This window comes from Poromitra crassiceps (genome assembly GCF_964638095.1).
Source record: "Poromitra crassiceps genome assembly, chromosome: 2".
NCBI classification, from domain to species: Eukaryota; Metazoa; Chordata; class Actinopteri; order Beryciformes; family Melamphaidae; genus Poromitra; species Poromitra crassiceps.
In genome coordinates, this window is record NC_139624.1 from 82956224 (window position 1) to 82980899 (window position 24676).

The 24676-nt window shown below is 44.2% G+C and overlaps 1 protein-coding gene across 1 annotated transcript in view; it reads left to right on the forward strand.

Annotated features, from left to right (window-relative positions):
- Positions 1–3000: 3000 nt before the first annotated feature.
- LOC310793228 (uncharacterized protein) overlaps positions 3001–24676 on the forward strand; it is a 90509-nt gene continuing 68833 nt past the window's right edge. Inside the window, exons 1-5 of the mRNA XM_083654996.1 lie at positions 3001–3058; positions 3261–3330; positions 4353–4396; positions 4531–4595; positions 12755–12852. Coding sequence (XP_083511122.1) covers positions 3307–3330; positions 4353–4396; positions 4531–4595; positions 12755–12852 — 231 coding nt within the window. The 5' untranslated portion in view covers positions 3001–3058; positions 3261–3306. The remainder of the gene's footprint in view (positions 3059–3260; positions 3331–4352; positions 4397–4530; positions 4596–12754; positions 12853–24676) is intronic.

The window sequence follows — 24676 nt, forward strand, 5'->3', positions numbered from 1 at the left end:
GCTAACTGCTAACTGCTACAAGGACCACGTGCGATGGTGTGCGACGGAGAATGGCCGTCGCTGAACGGGGAGAAGGAGCTTATACTGGCTCCCCTTATACTGACGTTCAGCTCGATGCTGGCGGGCATGGAAGCCCGTGTGTTGAAAGAGGTTGGGCGGCTGTTGGAAGCTACGCCTGCCTGGGCAGAGGAGCTGATGCGGGCGCTGCGGGAGGTCATGCGGCGTGTGGACGTGTTGAGCGCGGAGGTGGCGCAGCATGGAGAACGGCCGGAGGAGCCGCAAGAGAGACTGTGTTGGACGTGCGGAGAACCTGGGCACCGAGCGAGGTGGTGTCGCAGCGGTCCCGGGGAACAGACCAGGTACGCGGAGCAACGGTACTGGGGACGGCAGGGAGCCAGCTGGGGATGCGGAGTGATTGGACACCTAGCCAGAGAGTGTTGAAAGGCTGTCGGGGACCGGAGGACAGCGGGAGAAGAGAGACGTGCAGGCGGCGGACAGGTGAGACTCTGTTGGACGTGCCGTTCGCCTGAGCACTTAGCCAGAGAGTGCATTGAGACTTTGGGGAATGGGGGAGACATGCAGCCGGAGCAACAGGCAGCGGGGCAGCGGAGCAGTGCAGAGCCGGTTATTCAGGGCAGGAGAGTGATGTTTGAGCCGGCCCAGGCTAGCTGCTCTGCATACCAGCCGGTAGAGGGAGATATCATCATCAGCGACGAGACAATCAGGAGAGCGGGGATCGTGCTGAACAGCCAGAGGGAAGTGAGAGACATCATCTGCAGCGCTGTTACAGTCGGGAGAGTGACGCTCGTGTCTCCGGGTGAGCGAGAGGGGTTACCGCCGGAGGAGCCGGCCCAACCTAGCCGCTACACACCCCCCACGGTTGCTGTGCAGAAAGCCGAGGTGGAGATGGATGCCGGTGGTGTTCGCCCTGCTGCCCTGAGCACGCCGCCCCCTGGGGGAGGGGGACGGGAGGACGATGACAGGGACATCTGGGCTGTCGACATGGGTGAGTGGGGACGCAGACAGATGGAGGATGCGGATATCGGTCCGGTGTACGCGTGGGTATCGGCCAGACGCCGGCCCCCTGTGGAGGAGATTCACCTGTGTCCCGGGGCCACGAAGGGACTGTGGAACATGTTTTCGGACCTGTGTCTGTCTCAGGGGATGGTGAAGAGAAAGGGGCACGGATTCACGGGGGTCCAGTGGCTTGTACCTAGTTGCCTGCGGGAATTGACGCTACAGTGGGCGCACAAGGGCCCTGGATCCAGTCATTATGGGCCCGAAGAGACACTCAGCCGCATCCGTAGAATTTACTACTGGGGCAAACACAAGGAGGACGTGCGGAGCTACTGCAGGGCGTGTGAAGGGCACAGAGGTAGGGACCAAAAAGAGTCACCCTGCAGGGGACTAACCCCACTGGGGGTTGAGCGGGACTAGAGTGCTTCAGGTGGGACAGAAGCTTTGAAAGGGGGGATGGAAATGGTGGTGGTAGAAATGAAGGTAAAAGGAAAAGAAATTATGTAAATGGAAGGGGTTATTGTTGAATTGGAATGTGGGTTGAATTTAAATGTTGGGGTTACTGTTAAATTGAAATGTGTGTAAATTGATGATGTGAAGTAACTAAATGATGGTGGTGGTGGAACGAGGAATTAAGTGGTGAAGTAAGAAAAGACTGTTTGTGGGGAAATAGAATTTGATGTGGTGATGGGAAAAAAAGATGTTGGGAAAAAATGCGTTATTGTTGTGTTTTGGTAGAGGGGGGATATGTGTGGGTTGTGGGTGTCAACGTGGGCGTTGACTAATGTTGGGTGAGGAGTATGTAGCGACTCAGGGTTTGACATGTCTGTGGGGATTACGACGTTACGTGAAGGCAGCATACTAGACGCTGTTAGTGCCACTTCCTGTCTCGAGGCAGGAGTCAGTCTGGATATGTGAGCGAGCTGACTGGTCGTGTGTGGAGCTAGCAGCGAGGCTACCGCTAGGAGCTGTGTGTGAAGCTAAGAATAAAAGCCTGTACCAACGACAAGTCTCCTGGTTCCTTGGGCGAATACCTGATTCGCTACAGTATATACGATCTTTGTGTGCAACACACAACCATGCACGTGACATAGGAGAACGCCAGTATTGGAGGGGGGCTTTCTGTTTTCCCCCGTCTTGGGCGTGGTTTCTGAATGATGACGCGTTACGCAGTGTCTCTATGCGACAGTGTGTAGTTCTGGATTAGTTTAGCTCGAGCTTTTTACTTCTAGGGCTCGCATTTACGCTACAAAACTCATGAAAGTGGTCCTCATGTGTGAAGATTATCCGACGGAACTCTGGTTCGCGTTTGATTAATCTTGCATTGCCCAGAGACCGTATTTGAAGCATTGCGGCAAAAACCCATTCAAAAATCCCATAGACAGAAACAGTGAAGAACCAGGAAGTCCGGGACTTCCGCGTTCTGACTACAAAAATACGTCATCCCTGCGGCTCTCTATGTTACAGGTAGCCAGTGCAGGGATGCTAATACTGGTGTATGTTAACTTTTCCTGGTTTTGGTTAAAATTCTTGCTGCTGAGAGTTGGACATGCTACTGTGTAGGCCAGTGTAGGCCTGTACATGCTGTTGAAATAATTGATTGCAAAGGATTACCCAATCAGCAGACATGATCAAAAGAAGAGTAATGTAAAAAGAGGAGCAATGCAAAAAGAAAAGGGGGAATAAAATAACCACTTAGAAAAAGGTAAATAGTAAATTGAAACAACTATTAATTGATTTCACGACGATTTTATATATTTCTACATTTATTTGTGTAATTATTTTGTTTACTGGCAGTTTATTACCAATCTGGTCTAGTGGTCTTACATTTAACCGAAAGGGGATCACTTGGGTGGTAAATAGTTAGCACTGAAAATATAATGCAATCCAGTAGTTGGCGGTAATGCAACAATTCTTTGGATGCCAACCGCCATTAAACACTGAAGAAGCAGAATGCAGTCTACCAATTTAGACGTAGAAGAAGAAGAACGCTGACGGGTGCGCGCGTGGCCGCGGGCTATTTGACTGTTGTTTAGCTAGGGTAAGCTAACGTTTTATCGCTCTATCCAGGTTATTACAATGCCTCGACCCCAACAGCTTTCCCGTCAACATTACTAGTTGACGCGATCTACATTTTACTGGGCTGTTTCAAATAAATGCTTAATGGTGTTAAACGCGAACAAGCTTGTTTTATAAGATATGCTAGCTTGTTGGCTAGCTAGCTAACTGTTTGTGTTTGTTAGCAAGCGGCGGACGCTGGCCGAAACAGCTGTCTCAAAGGGAGACGACATGGAGAAGAAATCCCCAACTCTGGTAAGTGACCCTGTTTAATGTAGTTATTGGTACTAAAATGTTAGTCTGTCAGTCTGACACATGCGTCACGCAACCGTATCTTCAACTTACCTAGCGTCAAGCAAGAGGGATCCTGCCTATTCTGAATGTTCTCGTCTGCTTCAAAGCATCTAGCGTTAGCGTTAACTAGTTACATTTTCTTCTAGCACTCGTTTTCAGCTTCACTTTGAACGCAACGCGCCCACCCAAAATCAGCTTGTTTAGCTGTTGTACTACCTGACCTTAGCCGTCTGGGGATTTTCATCTCAGTGTGCATTGCAATTCAGCATCCTGTTAAGGGTTACATTGGACGGAACATAATGGCACAGGCAGTTGATCCGACTTTATTTTTTGGTCAGCAATTTTGATTTTGGATAAACTACTTAGATCAATGGTTATGTTATTTGTCTGATCCCATATACACTCAACAATTGTGCCAAGATAGCCTGATATTGCTGTTTGACATACTTCAGACTACACCAAATGCATAAAAAGGGTCTGTCTGAAGGCATTTATTAGTTTCTGAACATGGGAAAATGGGATAAACCAGTAAAATACCACAAAACTACTGTATATTTTTAACCAAATCACATATTTAGGCTATCCTGTGTGATCTCCGATAACCAATGTAATTAATATTTTCTCAATTCCATCCACTGAGCCTCCCCTGAAACTGCCGGGAGCCCCCCTGGGGATACCCTGGTTAAACCATCTGGATCCGTAAACTCACATTCTGTTTAGTAAGTTTCATGGATGGTTCATGACCGGATGGTTTACCAGGCTACCCTGGGGAGGCCCGCCTCCCCTGACTTAGATTAATTAATTAATGTTACAGATTCCGTGCTTTTTTTTTTTTACCTTATGTGGTCCTGATCAGGGAGCGCTGAGGGATTATGTAGCATAACAACAACAATAATCATTATTACTTAGCAAAGTAACTGCTAAATAGATGCTTTCCACAAGACACAGGAATAACTCTTGCTATACCACTTGCCTGTTCACAGAGGAGACCAAAGGGGACGCTCCACTACTTCCACAACAAGGAAAGGTATACTGCGGTGTTCCCCTTGCAAAATCTTTTCTGTGTGCTCTGCTGAAGTTGGCTTTGTGCCTCACACAATTTGTCTGGGAAGGATGAAGTTTGTCAGCCAACATTTTGACCATTTTGACCTTGTGTTTCAGTTCATCTAAAAAATTCACAGGAAAGGCGACTCTTGAAGACATTGATAGGATGTTTGATGACATGGGTATGTATGAGATGAAGTTGCGTTGCTATGATTTAGCCCAGCGGTTTTCAAAGTGTGTGGCGCACCTCCCCTGTGGTGTGCGAGACAACTTGAGGGTAGTAAAAGTGTGCAGGCGAACAGAGCCGACACGTCGCTTGGCCAAACGCCCCACCAAAGAGCAACAGGTCAGCGAATTACATTCCCTCAAATAAGTCGTCAAACGAGTGTTATTTTGTGACAGGCAAATGTTTTTCACCAGTTTGACAAGGAAATGCGCAGACCCTCTGCCAACTAAAGTTATTCATGACGCCGTTTAATAAGGGATCTGGTTGCAAAAATATCAAACAAATCACATAAACGTATTAAGTATAGGGGACATCAGATCACAATATAAGCTTTGATAACTGATTATTGTAGTAGATGACATGATGCCTGTGCATCATCAATAAGCGATATCAGCATAGCAAGTAGGCTATTCATTGTTATAATAGGCTACAGTTGGTCAGTGCTCAAAAGCAGGCAGGAACAGGTTGGTCAAGTGAAAGTGGATCCCTGGATTTAGAACCAGAATGACGCTGTCAGGATTTAAGTGACCTGAATTCCTGCAAAAGAGTGAAAGTGAGTGATTAAAATTCATAAACAACTGACATCAGGCTCATTTAACGTGACAAGACTGATTCATCGATTGATAATCGATGAAATCTAATGATGTTTTTCTGCAAATTGCATCATTGGGAGGTTGATTCTGGCACTCAATATTAGAGGTGGGCAAAATATCGATTTTATATCAATATTGTGCTATGAGAGTAGATATTAGGGGTGTCACGATACACTCAGTTCACGATACGATACGTATCACGATACTGGGTTCACGATAACGATACGATACGATACGATTTTAACAATATTTTTTTAAATTTGAATAATGACAATATGTGACTGGAAAAGTAGTATTTTATTTGAAATGCACAAATACAAAACATGCTGTTGTGGGAAATTGTTATTACAATAACAACTAGAAAAAACATGAGATTGGAGATAAGGCTCATCTTGAAATAGAATGAGTTACACCGTCACTTAGATTTACTTTGAACTAAAAGGTTTCTCAGCAGTATAAATTCTCATTATGCATCTTCAGTTTTTCTTCAAACTCAAACAACAAGACTTCTTAATCTATTTTTTATGCATCTTCAGTTTTTCCTCTCAATTGAATGGTTTCTCTCCTGTATAACTTCTCATGTGTCTCTTCAGAGACTTGTTCAACTGAACTACTTTCCACACATTGAACTTCAACGAACAAAGACGTTTCTTAGTCTATTTTTTGAAAGAAAAAAAAAAAAAAAAAAAATTTTTTTTTTTTTTTTGCGATATGAGATTTCATCTCAACGATACATATCGTGACGTTTTACTATCGCGAAATTTCGTGGGACGATATATTGTGACACCCCTAGTAGATATTGTCTTAGATGTTGGATATGGTAATATGGTGATACAGCATAAATGTTGTCTTTTCCTGGTTTTAAAGGCTGCATTACAGTAAGTGAAGTGTAGGCTAGTGACATTTTAAAGTAGAATGTCATAACTCATTCACTTTTTCATGTATGCACCGAGACTTCACAAAATGTTTGGTCATGGAAATTTGTTTTGAAGTCATGGAAAAGTCATGGAAATGCATTGGTCAAAATGTGTATGAACCCTGAATCGGGTACTTGGGGGTGGGGGGGGTGGATAATTTATAATTTATGAAGTTGCTGTGATACCGTTTGGCAGCGCCGCTGCAATGCATGTTTGCAAAGACAGCCTATGTAATGGAGCGACTTCATGGAAACATATTTCAATCATGAGAGACCAGAGGGTAGAGTTAACAAGCAAGCTTTATTCAAGTATGGCATGGCGATACGATCTATGGCATGAAACGGCATGGCAACTAATTCTGATGGCATGGCAGCATGGCAACTAGTTCTTTGGCGTAATGACTCCGTGGTAAGATGCCTCTCTTCTTGAGGCATCTGCTCGGACTAGGATAGAGAATCCCCCCCCGTAGGGGATTCTTCAGGAGTCAAGACATTGGTGGTGGACTGGGGAGGTGGGTGGGGCGAAACACAGCTTCAGAGAATGGGATGCGATCAGCTCAGGTACAGCGACCAGAAGGATCAGGGAAAGAGGACGATGACACGCTGAGCATGGCTATAAATACTGCCACGTCATAGCCTCGGCATTGACGACATTACCGGCGTCATATTGGCAAGTGCGTCACACGGACATCATTTACACTTGTCGTCACACTAGGATATGATGTGAGGCTGTAACCTTGCTTGCAAGATGGATAACCTCGCGAGATCAAAAGAGATTCTCTCGACGTATCCATCTTGTCATGCACAGGCAGTTAAGATGATTGGTCGAACCATGCCGGCCCGACGAATCAGCGGCAGCCGTAGGCGGGCTCAGGCTCGTCTGGGCAAGTAGTGGGTACATGGTCTTTGTAGTTCTTTTCAGTTTTCACTCGTCAACATGGCTGCCGCCGCGGAAGTGACAGACAGTCTGAATGAAATTGAATGTAACGTTCCCAATTCTATGTATTAAATTCTAAAAAACGACCCTCAACATTTGGGAAGGCTAAGCCACACAACTAGTCGTTATAATCTAACTAAATGCTTCGAAGGTGACTTTACGACCGTGAGGACTCAATCAATGAATACCACGGAGATCAGGCACAGGCCCTTCGGCGATCTGATTGGTTGAAGTTAACACCCACGAGCGGTGATAGACAGATGGGTCATCCAATCACCTGCCAAGTAGCTTGGAAAAAGTGCCCGCATCCGTCAGCGGGTCTGGTTACTGCATTCCCAGATCGACTGGTTTAGTGAAACTATGTGGAGCTATACCGTCCATCTGGCAGCGTCAGGTTAGCGTGTCTGGTCTTCATCTTGAAACTAGGCCGAGACCACCATTACACAGTTGAAGACTTGTGCTCCACTAATGCTCCTCCCCTCCTCCTGCTTCTCTGATGGCACGTACAAACTACAAGATCCTCATCCGTCTCTGTTCCTTTCACAGTATACAACTGTCTGTCTTGTAATCAGGAGTCTTTGAGTCGTTTTGGTTTTCACACTGAGGGGATCACACATTACAAGATATTTGACCAGGAGGAGTTCCCGACAAGTCTGGTCTCCAAATCATGTTTTGTCACATAAACACACACAAAAAATGCGCTGGTTTGCAGGGAAGAACAAGCCAGAATGAGGTCTGCTCACTTTTTAGCTGGCTTTATTTCAAAACACACACGCGCTCACAACATAAATTCTTTCTCTGTCTTTGCTCCTCAGACCACTTGCCCGGTGCTCAGAGGGCATACAGTGCTGTCTAGATAACACGATTCAGGCTTATAATGATCAGGGATTCACAGAGGGCTGGAGGGCGCAGCTTCCTCTCCAGCCAGCACAGAGCAGTCAACAGGCACCAGCCGTGCCATCCTGCTTCATACAGTGACATTGTTTGGAGAAAAGAGGCTGTCCTCCTGATAAATTGTTATGTCGAGCAGCACAGCAAAACTCAAAACTGTATAAACAGGACAGAGGAAACTCTCCAGTGGAAATATTTTTTAGACACATTCATGGATGCATGATTCAGGGAGCTGCTATAGATGACAGCCTGTGTCTGCCTCCTCACCCCATGTCTTGCGCTTCTCTCATTGGCTGCAGCTGATTGAATGGCTTCTCCCACACACCCAGATATCAAGCAGGCTATATATCCATCGGACCTCTGTGACTCGTCGGTGAGTGCTCAGGGGAGCTCCCCGCTGCTCACGTCTGTCGACAGTTCACACTTAACAAGCAAGCGCCGAGCCAACGTGATTTGCTTCTGATCAGGGGGGTTTGTCGCCGAGCTCCAAAAACGGGCTTGGAGCGCCTAGTCTGAACTTGGCATGAACTGGGCATATGATGCGCTTGTTTAACACCACCTGCACGTCATGGTTGAGTGGAGTTGGGGGACGGTGACAGTGTAGGGAATGTAAAAAATATTTTTGTGTTGAATTTTGCCCCTACTGTCTAAAAAAATGGGGGCATTTACAAAATTTTGGGGGAAGTATCCGGGCAGCTGAAAGGTTACTCGAGGCTACTGACGTTCAGGGTTCGTACAGTCATGAAAAACCCGTAAAAGTAATGGAAAATTAAAATACAATTTCCAGGCCCTGGAAAAGTTCTATCACACGCAGGCACGCGCTCACTAATGTTACCTGAAAACTAGTTTGGTGGTGTCCTGCTAACTATACAGCTCCATAAACTCGGGGAGGCAGGCAGGCAGGGATAGCAACTTGTCTAATGGAGAAATAGGCTGCCTACATGTCATGGGCAACCGCAACAGACTAGGGGTGGGAATCACCAGATGCCCACGATACGATACTAAAACGATACTCACGATACGATAGTATTGCGATATTGCGATATGCTAGTATTGCGATATATTGAATATTGCGATATTTCGATATATTGTCTAACTCCTTTTCCTACCTTTTCCTTGACCTCACCGGAAGTAAAACATGCAGTGTTTTTTTGTTTTGTTTTGGCCCCACATAGGCTACATTATTAAGCTTATCTGGACTCAATACGCCACTGCAGGCACGGACTGCAACATCGGGTGCTTCGGGCAGATTTTTTTTTAATATCGATACTTGGCGTCCAAATTAGGGATGGGCGGGGGTACTAGGGGACTCAAGTACTCGTTCAAAACGTCAGTACTCGAGTAATGTTTCCGTTGTTCGGGTACTCGCTAGGGTTGTCAAAAATAATCGATTATAAGATGCATCGCGATGCGGACGTGCACGATTCTGCATCGATTCACAAATGTCAAAAATCGATTATTACATTTTTTTTTTATATATATATAATCAAATAAAATATAATGGAAGTACATGCAGTTGTTTATTTTAATTATGGATTATAATACAATGCAATTCCAAATGCACTTTTATTTTAAAAGTAGCCACACAGTGAGAAAAAAGAAAGTGAGAAAAAATAAATCATGTATTGCGGAAAAAAGTGATGCATCGATTTAAGATGCATCGAGATGCATCGATAATCGTACTCGAATCGAATCGTAGCCCTCTGAATCGTAATCGAATCGAATCGTGAGGCCAGTGAAGATTCACAGCCCTAGTACTCGCTGCACCCCCCACCCCTTTAAAAATGGTATGCACGCATCGTCATGTGGATCTGGCTATACAGGCAGCATGGCTGTGTTTCAGACAGGCATAACTGCACGGGCGTCAAGTCAGCCAAAAGGTAAAAGTATGTCATCTGCTTTAGAGCTTTCAAAATAAAATCCTTATTGTAACATTGGCATCAATATTATTTTTGAGTAATGCTTTACAGCCACAGTTTCACTCGTAATCTTAACATCACGAGTATTTTGATACAGGGTTTGCTGCTGTGTTCGTTGAAATACCTTTTTCTCATCCAACGTGCATCAATAAGCTATTTACTTTCGTTTAAGTAATATTATTTTGAAAGTTTTAACCGGAAGTTTCCCAGCTCATCACGAAAATTGACTGGCGGAGGAGAAGCGCTCCCGTTAACGACACAAGACAGACACATGCTTCTCCATAACGCACGCCCAATAAAACTAATTGAAAACGTGGCACTAGTTTACTGACTACACTGTCGTTGTCCCATAACCTTAGCCACAAGAAATGTGGAGAACGAATCACTTTATTGCTTTATGGCGATCACTATTTAGCTGCAGCTAACGTTATGGACACTGGTCAGTTTTCACTTTTTGGCAGAACACTGGACCTTGTAATCCGTGGATTTATGTTACTGTAACAGTGATCATAAAGCAGAATGGATTATACCGGACATGTAGGCCTATTGGAAATGAGCCTTTGCTTGTTTCACAAGTCTGCTCGAACGAAGCGCTAACCAATTCCATCCAACCACCAGAGATCTGAGGTAGGTTAACAGCTGCAGCTAATGTCACCTAATGGTCCCTGCCCTCTCCTCACAGAAATTGCTACAGGTAGTGTTTTTTCCATGCAAAAATGCAAACGTTAGGTGTGAACAGCCCCATACACAGCAGATTACCCCTGCTCCGTCATTACCATAGTACCGGTAATAGATATTCGAAATTAACTGCTTAACATAGCCAAACTTGGGTTAAGTGTGTGTTTCCACTTTTGGCCAGCGATAACAATGCTGTAATGAAAAATTAAGTCTGAACTGTGGATGTAATGTTAAGGCAACGCAACGTTGGGCGCTGAATGCGGCCAATTGTGACAAAAGTGTTTGTGTGTGACTCCGTCCGTGCAATGTGCATATACAATCAATGGCATCAAAAGCATTTTCACAAGTCGAAAAATAAATCCACAGTGAACCAGAACAGCTCCATCAAAATGCCAGTCAACAATCAGCATTCATGAGCTGTGTGTGAGAGAGAGAGAAATGCACTTTTTAATTCAATTACAATTTAAAATGGTCTTAGATTTTGAATATGGTGATATGGCATAAGTGGTGTCTTTTCTGGGTTTTAAAGGTTGCATTGCAGTTGTGGGGTGTAATTTTCGGGAACTTGTCAGACTGTTGGACAATATTTACGTGGGGTGGGGTGGGATGGGGGTCAGCTGTCTATATGTTCTCTGAGGGGAGGCTCACTCTCTCCCACACTTTGAAAACCGCTGATTTAGCCTCTTTGATCTAGGGATGTCGACGGTTAACCGTTAACCGGTTAACCGCCGACAACGTCATTGGTCGGTTAAGCATGTCGGCCAAACGGTTAATTTGCATATTAAATTGGCATACAACGTGTTGCCAATATGGTGTTTTTTTCCCTCCTTCGCGGTAAGCAACAATGTTAACGTAGCCTAAGTAGTTACTGTAGCAGCATTATATAGGAATTAAATTCTGCCACTGCCAGAACAACATTCATTTAGAGAAAGGCTTTTCCAAATGGAAAAGCAGTGTGCACTGTCCGCCTCTCCCCCCGCGTGCGAGATGTGCTCTGTGATAAACTCAGCTCCACACATGTGCCACACCCCCGCCTCCTCTCTGCTTTGACCAGACGGGAGAAGATGCCCTGCCCTGTGCAGACTGAGACTACAGCGAGCCAGTCAGTCATGCTCCTTCTGTGTTCCAGCCACTGTCATGAAACCATGAGGTTACTTTCAATGACGCGTTTCAAAACAAGCTGCGTCTTCCATATCGATTCACTGAGGAATCCACACTTTTACCGTAAATTGAGTTCTCTCCGGGTCTGTCTGTCTCTCAGGTGTAATAATCCCACAACGATTACAGCAAGAGTGAGAATGCTCTTCTAAACACATCGGCTATTAATATATAATTATTTCTCTGCATCTCATATTAGATCGGTAAAAAGTTTGGACAGCCTGCCTCATTTGTTCATCCTCCCGAGTCCCGCAATGCTGACAGCTGTCAGCGTGCGGACTTGCTGCACTCGTCGTCATGTCGTGCAGCCGGACACACAGAGAGCATAATAGCCACCTACAGCCCTCGTCGCAGATAAAGAGAGAGAGGGAGAAGCGTGGAGAAGCAAACTATTTTTTGCAGATCTCAAAAGCAGGTAAACCACTGTTGAATTAGTGAGAATGTCAGAAGGCAGCAGAGCAATAAGCGCTTCGTCAGTGCGCCCTGCAGCGTGAAGGCTTGGGGCGGTGTCTTGATGTGCTATTCAAAGTGGAAATTCGTTCAATTAGCAACACGTTTCGTTCTGAGCTTTTAAAATTAGTTTCTGCTGGTTTTATTAGACTATTTACGACACATGCAGTAAGATAATTCATTTAAGAATTGTGAGCGTGAGTATGGGTTTTTTCCCTCCGTATTTCCCCCTTCCGCAAATGCGTGCAGCTCCTATCATAGCCTATCCGAGGAATGTTTTTGTTTAGATGGCTGGAGGATTTAACTTGTCTTCTCGTTTTGTTAATATGTTTTTTTCTGTTTGTAGATGTAAAAATAAACGCTTTCTACTGAAAAAAAATCAAGCATTTGGTAGGCCTATGGTTTAATGGGGCACAGACAGTAAAATAGCGCATTTTAATCTTCTCGGTTAACCGACAGTTGTCGGCTAATGAGTGTCGGTTGTCCGTCAAGAAAAATTATGATTTTCGACATCCCTACTTTGATCCTGTCCTGATGTCATCATCTGTTAACATATGTTTGCATCCTTTCCAGATTCAGCCTCAGATGGTGGCATCACTGGCGTACACACGTTTCCACAGACCATCACCCTGAGTAAGGCTTCATCAGTCACAGAGGAAGGTCATGTACAGGTAGGTAATGTACAATCAGTAATGTGACTTTGCTGATAGGGATGTCCCGATCACATGATCGGAAATCGGGGCCGATCACGTGATTTTCAACTGATCCGGAATCGGGGGAAGAGATCGGATTTTTATGTATAAAAAGTCACAAAACAAATATGGCAATTCTCACATTTCAGTCATCCAAATAAACAATCTGTCATTTATTTTATCATTGCAATTTGTCATATTCATCGTAAACACGAGCCCTCTTGCACGCAGCAACACACGCAGTTTTAACTTTAGTAGTGGGGAGTGACGAGTAAGTAAGTAAAAGTTTATTTCTAAAGCACCCCTCCCAGCACGAATGCACAGAGTGCTGTACATAATATGTCAGTCAAAAACATTATAGGCCTACATGGCTCTAGGGCATAATAGTAACATAAAATGGTGGACTTACAGAGCAAAAGTAGGATAAAATCTTAAAAACAACATGCAAACATAAAACAAAGAAGACAGTGAGGTGATGATCGGCCTAAGACTGTTCAAACGCCTGCTTGAATAAGTGCGTTTTCAGGTGTCCCTTGAACAGGTTGACGGAGGCAGCCGATCTCAGGACGAGTGAGCATTGATAAGAAGCGAGAACTAATCCGTTGCAACAGCGCACAAGAGATTGGCCATTTTGGGGCACAACAAACCTCTCTGTGCTATTGTCCTGTTGTTTGTGGCGCCAAAATGGCCGCGGTTCTCTTTAGTCCGGGAGCCAAAGGCTGTTTTTTTGATGAACCTTGTTTCGTCGGATAAAGGTTTTTTCTCTGCTGATTCTTGTAGTTTGGGGGTACCTATTCAAAATACAGGAGGGTGCCCGGTGAGCACCCTTGAGCATTTTTATGCCTCCGCCGGCGATAGCCAGGCCGGAGGCATTATGGATCCGGGTTGGCCGTACGTCCGTCCGTACGACCGTCCGTCCGTACGAGGTTTGTTAACGCGATATCTGAGGAACGCCTTGACGGAATTTCATCAAATTTGCCTTAAACATCCACTTAGACTCAAGGATGATCTGATTAGATTTTGGTGGTTAAAGGTCAAAGGTCAAGGTCACTGTGACCTCTCGAACGCCATTTTCAAGCTTGTTAACTCGATGTCTCAGGAATGCCTTGACGGAATTTCATCAAATTTGTCTCAAACATCGACTTGGACTCAAGCATCAACTGATTAGATTTTGGTGGTCAAACTTCAAGGTCACTATGACCTCATGAACGCCATTCCCAAGTTCGTTAATGCAATATCTCAAGAACGGCTTGATAGAATTTCTTCTGATTTGGCTCAAACATCGACTTGGACGCAAGGATGAACTGAGTCCATTTTGGTTATCAAAGGTCAAGGTCACTGTGACCTCTCGAATGCCATTTTCAAGCTTGTTAACGCGATATCTCAGGAATGTCTTGATGGAATTTCTTCGAATTTGCATCAAACGTCCACTTGGACTCAAGGACATTTTGGTGGTCAAAGTTCAAGGTCACTGTGACCTCACACACCCAATTTTCAAGCTCTGTAACGCAACATCTCAGGAGCGCCTTGACGGAATTTCTTCCAATTTGCTATTTGGACTGTAGAATGAACTAATGGCGGAGGCACCACGTTGCGGTCGTTCTAGTTAGATATTAACCCCTTAAGTGCCAAAATCCCATAAAAATAGGGATTTATGAGATTTCATGCAAAATACTCAAATCAAATGCATCCAATTTGCTTTCTCCAATGTTTATTCATAAAGGAGCAACGAGGTCATGTATAATGTAGCCTATTTGATTACCCCCCCCCCCCCCCCCCAATAAAAACATGAAATTAGCAGAGGACTTTTAGTCTGATAAATCACTCCTAGGTGTTGAAGCGGTGCAGGTTTGCGCAAGTCAGGCCCTTCTCCCCCACTCCCCTCTCTCTGGCACTGTGTGTGTGCGTGCGTGTGTGTGTGCGCGCATGTGCGCGTATGCATGTTTCACCGGCTTTGAGCCGCGGCACTTTCTGTCTCCACTCTCAATATCTTGTACACCCGGGGGACAGGGGTCTACGTGCACTGTTCAAATCCTGTGCACACATCTCGGCAGGGAAGTTTCTAGGGAGTGGCCAGGGGTGGCACTGGTCACCCCTTAAATCTAATTGGCCACCCCAAAATCCTGAGGGTGCTGGCATCTATGGCCAACAATACTGTCTTTCAGAGGCTGTAGCGGGCTAATTGTTAAGCTAAGCTAGAGTGACGTTAGGCTAAATTTTGGTGAGGGAAAGCCTTTCTACATCCTTCCTAAATGCCGCAATCAGTGCCACCCTTGCTTGAGTCTGTGCCCCACCAAAGGAGCCAATATGGGAGCCTACTCCTACTCCTACTCCTACTATTTTTTTGCATGATTGCCGTCAGACAATTTAACGTTATAGGCTACCATAAGTTGCATGGCATTCACTACACACACACATGCATACATACAGTACATACACACACACACGACACGAGGGAGATGGGATGAGACCAGGATCATGCAGTTCTGCGTGAACGATTAGATTAATGATCGATACTCACATTTCTCAAACAAATTATTATATCAACCATGTCGGTTATAGTGTAAAAAAATATTCAGAAAAAGCTTAGACAATTTTCAGGACGATCAGCTGTTACTGGGAAACGAATCTACCAAAAGTGCATCACTCATGGAGCACAACCTCCTTCAGCAGCGCATGAGGTATGCCTGCTGGCAGGGAAAACATATAGGCCTACCGCACGTGAGTCTAATTGATTATTTGAGTTAATAATAATGTAGGCTATGAAGTAATCTACTTTACTTTTCATTTAAAAATATATTTAAACATATGCCTTGTGTTATTTCAGGATAGCAGTGTGGATAAAGAGAAGGATTAGTGTAGACAGAAGAGTTAAATTAACATATTCTGCCCGTTTTTCCAATAGGCTACTGTTTCATGTTAATTTTGGATGATTTAACATTGGCTGTAAGGTAATTTAACTGTTGCACGCTGCGCTGTGCAGCAGGCATGGGGAGGAGGAGGTAGGGACAAGAGGAGACGAGAAGATAATTTCGGCAGTTTGCTTCGATGTGCGCGAATGATTAGATTATGCACGCTGGAACGTTAAGCAATGTGTGTACACCTCGCCCATGAGAGAAGGACCGGCAAATGACTTGACACGTTTCACACTTGAGTCGCTCTGCCAGCATACCGGTCCTGTCACTACCTAGGAGGTAGTAAAAGATCAGCGATCGCGGGGGCGCGCTTGTGCCGGAAAACAATTTTCACACATGAAAGGCATAGACCACTTTCTGGTAATGTCCCGGTATAAAGCGCATGTGTGAAAACGGCTCATGTTATCTAACTTGTAAACAGAGCTGCACCCCGCCCCCATTTAGCAAGCATGCTCAAGAGTACCTGGCTTCAGACAGTGGAGGACCTCCACGCCTGATTCTATTGATGTGGCTCAATGGCCGAAACTCGAAACAATAGCAGACATTAGCCAGTGAAACGCTGCATGCAAATGAATACCAGCCGTGTCCAGAGATAAAAAATGTCTCTCTGTCAGTTTTTATCTTACAAAATATACCTACTGATTCTAAAACGACTCCATTTTATGTGGAATGGATAGTCCTCTTCTTTGTGTACTAATGGGGAGGGGGGAACCTTTTTCACAAAACAACCTTTCACCTCAAATTGATAAATTTCAACCTGGCGAGTTTGTAGTGGAAAAAAAACAGTCTGTCATATTTTTTATTTTGTTATTTTGTGCTGCACCATTGATAAGCTGTAAAAAGATTTTATTTTGTTTACTTAACCAATGCTGCACTAACTGAGTTGTGGTTGTGATACAATTAATTTTATTTGATTTATTTAACCTTTATTTAACCAGGTAGGTCAATTGAGAACCAGTTCTCATTTACAATGACGACATGGCCAAGAGGCAGCATAAAAGGCAAACAAAACAAATGGACATAAAAAAAACATAGAACATTGGTTGGTTAAAATAAAAACACTTAAACACTTAGAAGAAAGGGGGAAAAAAGCATCCAAGTTGTCCCAACTTGTTGTCCCAACTATTTCTGCAATGCATTGCAGAAATATATCGGATCGGGACTCGGTATCGGCAGATACTCAAAATCATATGACTCGGACTTGGGGGCAAAAAAAGGTGATCGGGACATCCCTATTTGCTGATATCATGAGTATCAATGTACTGTACATGTACATTCTTTATATGCATATTTAAAACATACACTTTACACCACATCTATGAGGGCCTGAAATTCACCTTTTAAAAACATACTTTCCTGGTTCGCTCGCACTTATGAAGGGGAGGAGAAGGCAGGTGAAGACACCCACCACCTCCGACGTACTCAGCTAGGGTTGCCAACTTCTTGAAATGGAAATAAGGAATGGTTGGGGGGCGGTCCGGGGGGCAGTCAGTAGTGTGGACTTATTATCAATCACATAACTGCAATTGCTTCAACTTCAACCATTTACCCATTATTATTAAGACAAGCAAACCTGAATTTGATCCGTTTTTGCATTTTTGCATGTAGCCTATTCCTAGATTATCATTCAAGAATTTTATTTGGGCGTCACAAAACAGAAGTTTCTTATACTTAATAGGCTAAAACAGCTGTATTTAAAAAACAAACAATAAACAGTAGTGCAAACGGTATTTTGATATAGCCTACAGCAGGGGTGCCCAAACTTTTTTGACCCAAGATCTACAGTACTTTTCAAGTAGCCAGCCTCCCGAGATCTACCAGTCCAGTTTCAACATCGCAAATGCACACACATCGTTTCCAGCCTGCAGTAACTAACCTCACAACACTTTCTCGTTGTCCCACAACCACTTGACATTAGGGCTGTGAATCTTCACTGGCCACATGATTCGATTCGATTACGATTCAGAGGGCTACGATTCGATTCGATTACGATTATCGATGCATCTTAAATCGATGCATCACTTTTTCCCCCAATGCATGATTTATTTTTTCTCACTTTACAATACAATTGCATTGTATTATGATTAGAGATGCTGCGATCGAGATTTTTCAATTCCGATCCGATTCCGATATTTTAGCCTCAAAACTGATCCGATTCCGATCAAATTTCGATACCCGATTCGATACCGATTTCGATCCGATACCGATACAGCACATATTTAAGCCTCTATGCTGTCTGATAGCTAGCAGGCAACAAACATTTTTAGGGTTAGGTATGTATGTGTGTGCTTTGGTAATATAGTATGTAAACGATTTAGTTCATCTACCGTAAATTTCGGACTATAAGCCGCGGCTTTTCCCCCGTTTTTTGGCCCTGCGGCTTATATAACGATGCGGCTTATCTATGGATTTTATCAGCTAACGGCCGCTCGGGGACCTCCAAAATCTATGGATGTTGGTATGAGGCAGAACGAGAGCAAGACAGACATTACGAGAGCGAGACCCTGATTGGATGATGTTGCAAAAAATGTGCCTCGCGACCTGATTGGAGCACTGTGCCACTACGCTCTCTCAGCCACTACGGTAAAACACCCTCCCTCCTCCCTCGCTCCGGGGGGAAAATGGCAGCGATTGAGCCTGAAAGACAGTCTGAATGAAATTGAATGTAACATTCCCAATTCTATGTATTACATTCTAAAAAACTAACGGCAACATTTTGGAAGGCTAAGCCACACAACTAGCTCGTTGTAATCTAACATCATGCTTCAAAAGATGGAGAACTGGCTGTGGTACGACGATGGCGGCGATTGAGCCTGAAAGCCATGTCTGAGACAGTAGCGAGACAGGAACAACAACAACAGCAGCAGCAGCAAAGGATCATGCACAAACCCGAGACGAAAGGGACTGTCCGTCAGGGCGCGGACGACTGTGTCAGCAACTCCCTCCCGACTACCAGGAGAAAATTACAAACTTCGGCGAATTCACACAAAGAAAGATCAAGGAATATTCCATCGGACCGGAGCAGATCATAAATATGGATGAAGTGCCTTTGACGTTCGACCTGCCTCTCACTAGGACTGTTAACAAGAAAGGTGAATCGTCCATCACGTTGAGAACCACAGGTCACGAGAGAACGAATTTCACTTGTGTTCTTGGCTGCACAGCATCTGGAGTAAAGCTCCCGCCGATGGTGATTTTTAAGCATCTCACAATGTGTGATTTTGTCTGGGGATTAGTGACCTGACTTTTGTTTTGTTTTGTTGAAATGTTAATAAATGGGAGCTTCCCCAAACAGCCATCTCTTTCCCGACAATCCCCTCTGTGCACGAACCCTTACATATGGTAATTAAACATCAAAACACCCACGGCTTATAGTCCGGTGCGGCTTATATATGTAACAAACAGGCAATTTTGCTGCTGCGGCTTATACTCAGGTGCGCCTTATAGTGCGGAAATTACGGTAATTAATTTGATGTAAAACTAAAACATAAAAATCAAATACACACTTATTTTGTAATGGGTGAACACTGGACACAAATAATTATTGTTTCCTCACACAGGACACATACACACACAGCCCTGTCCCCCTGTCTCTCTCACACACACAGCCCTGTCCGTTTCTCACACACACACACACACACACACACACACACACACACACACACACACACACACACACACACACACACACACACACACAGTTTGTGCATACATTTCCACTGCCAGATTGGAGGAGTCTTTTGTCATTTTCTAATGTTACTTCTCTTCAGTGCAATACGTTTTGATAACGACCTGCTGTACAGCGCCGTTCGCGCAGTCAACTCCGTGTCGTTAACGTTAGTTTAGAGGGGAAAGATAGCTGCTGTTAGCTAGCTAATTAGCCATGTTAGCTGCCTCAGTGGGTAACGTTAGCCTATAGAGAGTATTTATCTGACGTTTATGTTAGCTAGACCTCAAACCTGCGGGTGGAAATGGTTTATGCGATGCGATGTATGTTGAAGCAAGACAACGTTTTAATGTACCTTGAATTGGACAAATTACGACGGGTCGTGCTCACGCAGATCTAAGCCCTGGCCATCCTAGGCTCAACGCGAGACTCATCAGTCATTCGGTTGAGTCTCACAAAGTTACAAACAAAGTTTGTGCATACATTTCCACTGCCAGATTGGAGGAGTCTTTTGTCATTTTCTAATGTTACTTCAGTGCAATACGTTTTGATAACGACCTGCTGTACAGCGCCGTTCGCTCAGTCAACTAACGTGTAGTTAACGTTAGTTAGAGGATAAAGATAGCTGGTGTTAGCTAGCTAATTAGCCATGTTAGCTGCCTCAGTGGGTAACGTTAGCCTATAGAGAGTATTTATCTGACGTTTATGTTAGCTACTCAAACCTGCGGGTGGAAATGGTGTATGCGATGCGATGTATGTTGAAGCAAGACAACGTTTTGGCCCTGGCCATCCTAGGCTCAACGCGGCCTCTGTGTGCTGCTGCTGCTGCTGCTGCATGCTGGATAGAAATCCTGGAGCGGAGTCATGGAATAGAGTGCTTATATCGGAGCCTTGGATCGGTCATTTTCGCTGGAATCCGATCCGATCCGATCCATGTTTTTTGGCTGATATCGCGCCGATATCCGATCACATGATCGGATCGCAGCATCTCTAATTATGATCCATAATTAAAATAAACAACTGCATGTACTTCCATTATATTTTATTTTATTATTAATTCCCCCCCCCGCCCCCCTCAATGCCATGCGATCTACCACACTACCTTCGCGATCGACCGGTCGATCGCGATCGACGTATTGGGCACCCCTGGCCTACAGGGTAATGCAACTTCGCATACTCATTAAATTTTCTTTTAACAGTGCAAACAGCAACGTTACATATTCTTTTGAATAGAACAAACCTGGTATTATGAAAGATTAAATCATTAGTGCAAAAACATTTTAGATTTCAGATGAAATCTTCTGAACACAACAAAATGGCATGTTACAATAGATACAATGTATAGCTTACTCAATGTGCTGTCGTCAGTTTGGTTGAATCTAGCAATGCTGACAGCGCTTCTCATCGTGACTCACAACAATCAATGAGAAGCGCATTCTAGGGTAGTTGGACGTAACAGGACACCACACAGACTGAGGGGCAGAGCAGCTGCAGTGGCTATGGAGATTCTCGCTCAATAAAAATAGCCTGTCACTCTTTGCACTGCATTGTTTCTCCAATACGGGACAAAGCGCGTCCCGTATCAGTTCAATACGGAACACGTCTTTTTGTTTACAAATACGGGACAATTCCGTATTTTAAGGGACGGTTGGCAACCCTATACTCAGCTGCACTAGACGCTGCGCCTCGGCCTCGCTGGATCCAGTCATATAGCAATGTTCCGCACCATCGGCTTAACATAGACATTCGGCCCCCGCAAACGTGGGCAAATAGGCGGGAATTGCTGAAAATATGCGCAATCCCGTGCCGGATTTCAGGCCCTGCCTATATAGCAGTTACTGTACATTTTTGCTAATGTCTAAAATGTACCCTTTTGGCCCTGCCTGTTTCTAACTTTCTTTCTTTTGTGTGTGTATGTGAGTACTATGAGATCAAGGCAAACCGGAGTCCAATTCCTTGTATGTGTACCGTAAATTCCGGACTATAAGCCGCACCTTTTTTCCCGTTTTTTCGCCTTTTTTGGCCCCTGCGGCTTATATAACGGTGCGGCTTATCTATGGATTTTTTCAAAAAAAAAAAAAAAAATCTCTTTTTTAGCACTCTTTCTAACTATAAATCCACTTCTGTTTTAATTTCCTCTCTTGCCCTCTTTTCACCACACTGTATGACACTGTATGACACTGTGTGCACTGTAAATAACAACACAGGTGGTGTTGTGTTATGTTGTTTTGTTGAAATGTTAATAAATGGGAGCATTACATATGGTAATTAAACATTAAAACACAATAAAAAAAAAAAAAAAAACATTAAAACACCCGCGGCTTATAGTCCGGTGCGGCTTATATAAGAAAAAAATAGTCAACTTTGAAGGTGCGGCTTATACACCGGTGCGCCTTATAGTCCGGAATTTACGGTACATACTTGACCAATAAAGCTGATTCTGTTTCTAAATCGTAGATGGTAATGCTCCTTTTAGGTATATCAACGGTTAACCGCCGAGAACGTCTCTGACCGGTTAAAGTGTAACTAACCCCCAAAACACTTTTTTTCAGCTTTTAACCAATATATATGACTTTGGGGGTGGTGTGTGAAGAATTCTGGTCAAAATTTCCACATTTGAGAGCAAACTGTTGCCATTCTACCCATTTGTATCATTTTTCAGCAGCATAACTGGCATAAGTGCCCTCTATGGGTGGAACACTGCTTTTTTTTGTGCCCTCAAATGAATGGGATATTTGGTACATCCTGACATCACGGTGGGTTTAGCACGCGCCCCACTCATGTGAAAATTTGTTTTTTTCCCCATTGATTATTACTGTAGTTCACGCGGCGCAAGCCCTTTAAGAGCAATGCATTCATGGGTAATGCCTATTGTGGCTAATGTTAGCCGCTACTTAGTTATGTTACATGGCAATAAAACGGCACTAAATTACCAAATTGATAGAACTTTTAACCATTTCGAGTAACACTGTTTCCATACGGATCACCAGCGTTAGTTTTTTGTTTATAACGTGGCTATATTCATAACGTTTTATATCTCGGATGCGTTATTTCGAATCCCACATAGGTTACGCCAAACCACACACAGGTTACGCTAAAACGCACATAGGTTACGCTTCGAATCCCACATAGGTTACGCTAAAACCACCACCGCAAAGCATGGGTTTCAGGACAAAACAGTCTCGAGCCACTATCGTCATCTTTAGAGCACAATATTCCTGGAATGCAAGTTTAACTAAACAGTTACATGTCCTCTGCATTCTACATAAAATTAAAATATTACGGGTTGTTTTATTTTGTATGTTAGATACTTATTGGCCAAGATATGTTACTTTATGGGGGAGGAATTCTGCCAGGTAAGGAGAGGAGTGTGGGCGGCCATATTGCCTGCGGGGTTTTCAGATTGAGTGGAGAGCCGTTTTGCAGGAAATCTGGGGGGGGTTAGTCCCCCTTTAAGCATGTTGGTCAAACGGTTAATTTGCATATATATAATATGGAGGTAGATTGTTTCTGCAGTACCACGTTCTCTCATACACACACACGCACGCAAGCTGGATCACAAGCCTCAAACACTGGCTATTATACAGCGTTAGACAAGACAAACTACCTGCCGTCAGGTGAATGTTTCCTCACTTCAAAGCACATGTGTCTAAAGATTAGGGCTGCCCTCGACCAAAGATTATCCTGGTCGACCAGAAATCGACCACAGCTCCGACCAATCGATTGATGGTTATGGTTATGTAACGTTAGCACACATGGCATGGTTAATTACGGTAGTTGGCAGAAAGGATAGCTAGACAGCTTTTGCGATTTATTCCAGTAACATCTTATAACAGCCTGTCTAACATTACCGGAGTTGGGAGTGTATCTCTGTCCAGTCTCACTGGCTTCGCTGTCAGCAACGTAAGCAAAATACTTCCACATTTCGCTTCGTGCATTTGCTTTCTCAACAAGCGTTGGGCGGCTTGCAAGACTCAAGCCGCTGCCATTTTCGCTGTCTGTGTCCCTGTTGGGCTGGACTGAAGGACTCTGGCCAGAGTGCGAGCAGAGAGGGGAGGGGGGGCGGCACGCCCACACATGAAGCAGCCATACCGCTCTCATGACAACCTAGGAACTGGTGAAATGTCCGCGATGACGGGGTCGCGCTTATACCGGAAAACAACTTTCACACATGAAGGCATTGGACCGCTTTCCGGTCATTTACCGGTAAAAAGCGCATGTGTGAAAACGGCTCCTGTGTGCTTCTGGAAAAGGTCCGTGTTGCAACTTGCTTCCGCGGCACGTTACTTCGTTCCGGATCGATTTAATTTTTATGAAATTGAATTTCTCCTATGAAATTATTAACACCAGCGATTGTTCGACCCACGTGAATCTCGTCGACCAAGAGCACGTCGACCAAACAATCGACCAATCGACCTGGAGGGGGCAGCCCTACTAAAGATTTTGTAGTAATGTTGACCAGCTCTTACCTGCTCAGCTGTTGAGCCCCCCATGGTTGAGCCCCAGTCGTCCATGGCTAACCTTAGTTATGTTACATTTTGCTTTGTCCTCATTACCGTATTGCGTCCGTGCCATGCAAGGTCCATTTGACATAGTTTGCACTGCAGCTAACACACTTTTTTACTAGGGCTGTGGCGATTCACTTATCTCCCGATTCGATACTATCACGATTCTTGGGTGCCGATTCGATTTATATTGCGATTCTTAAGTATTGCGATTCTACGATTATTGCGATTCGATATTACGATTTATTGCGATTTTTGTTTATTTTTTTCTTTTCTTTTTTCAGTTTGTTTGCTTTTTTACACTAGATTAGAACATGGGAAAAGTTGAATCATACACTAGAGACTGTATATTATATATCATGAGTAGGGCTGGGCGATATAGTTAAAAACAGGGGTGGACTGGGATCATAATTCAGGCCGGGCATTAGATACCAAGCAGGCCAGGCCGATATGGGCCAACGCGCGTGAAATTTGGGCCATTTGAAGCCAGATTTGGGCCGTTTGAAGTCCAATTTTACAATGAGATGCACCCACTTTAACCCTGAAGTGTAATTATTACTTCAGACTAACTAATAAAGTAATAAAACCACTAGTAAACCAGTAGGCGGCGCCTGGCCTGCTGTTCAGTGAGTGGCCTGACTGCAAGCACCCAAATTTTTTTTTTTTTTTTTTTTTTTTTTTTTTTTTTTTTTAAATTTGCGATTATCGATTCTGGA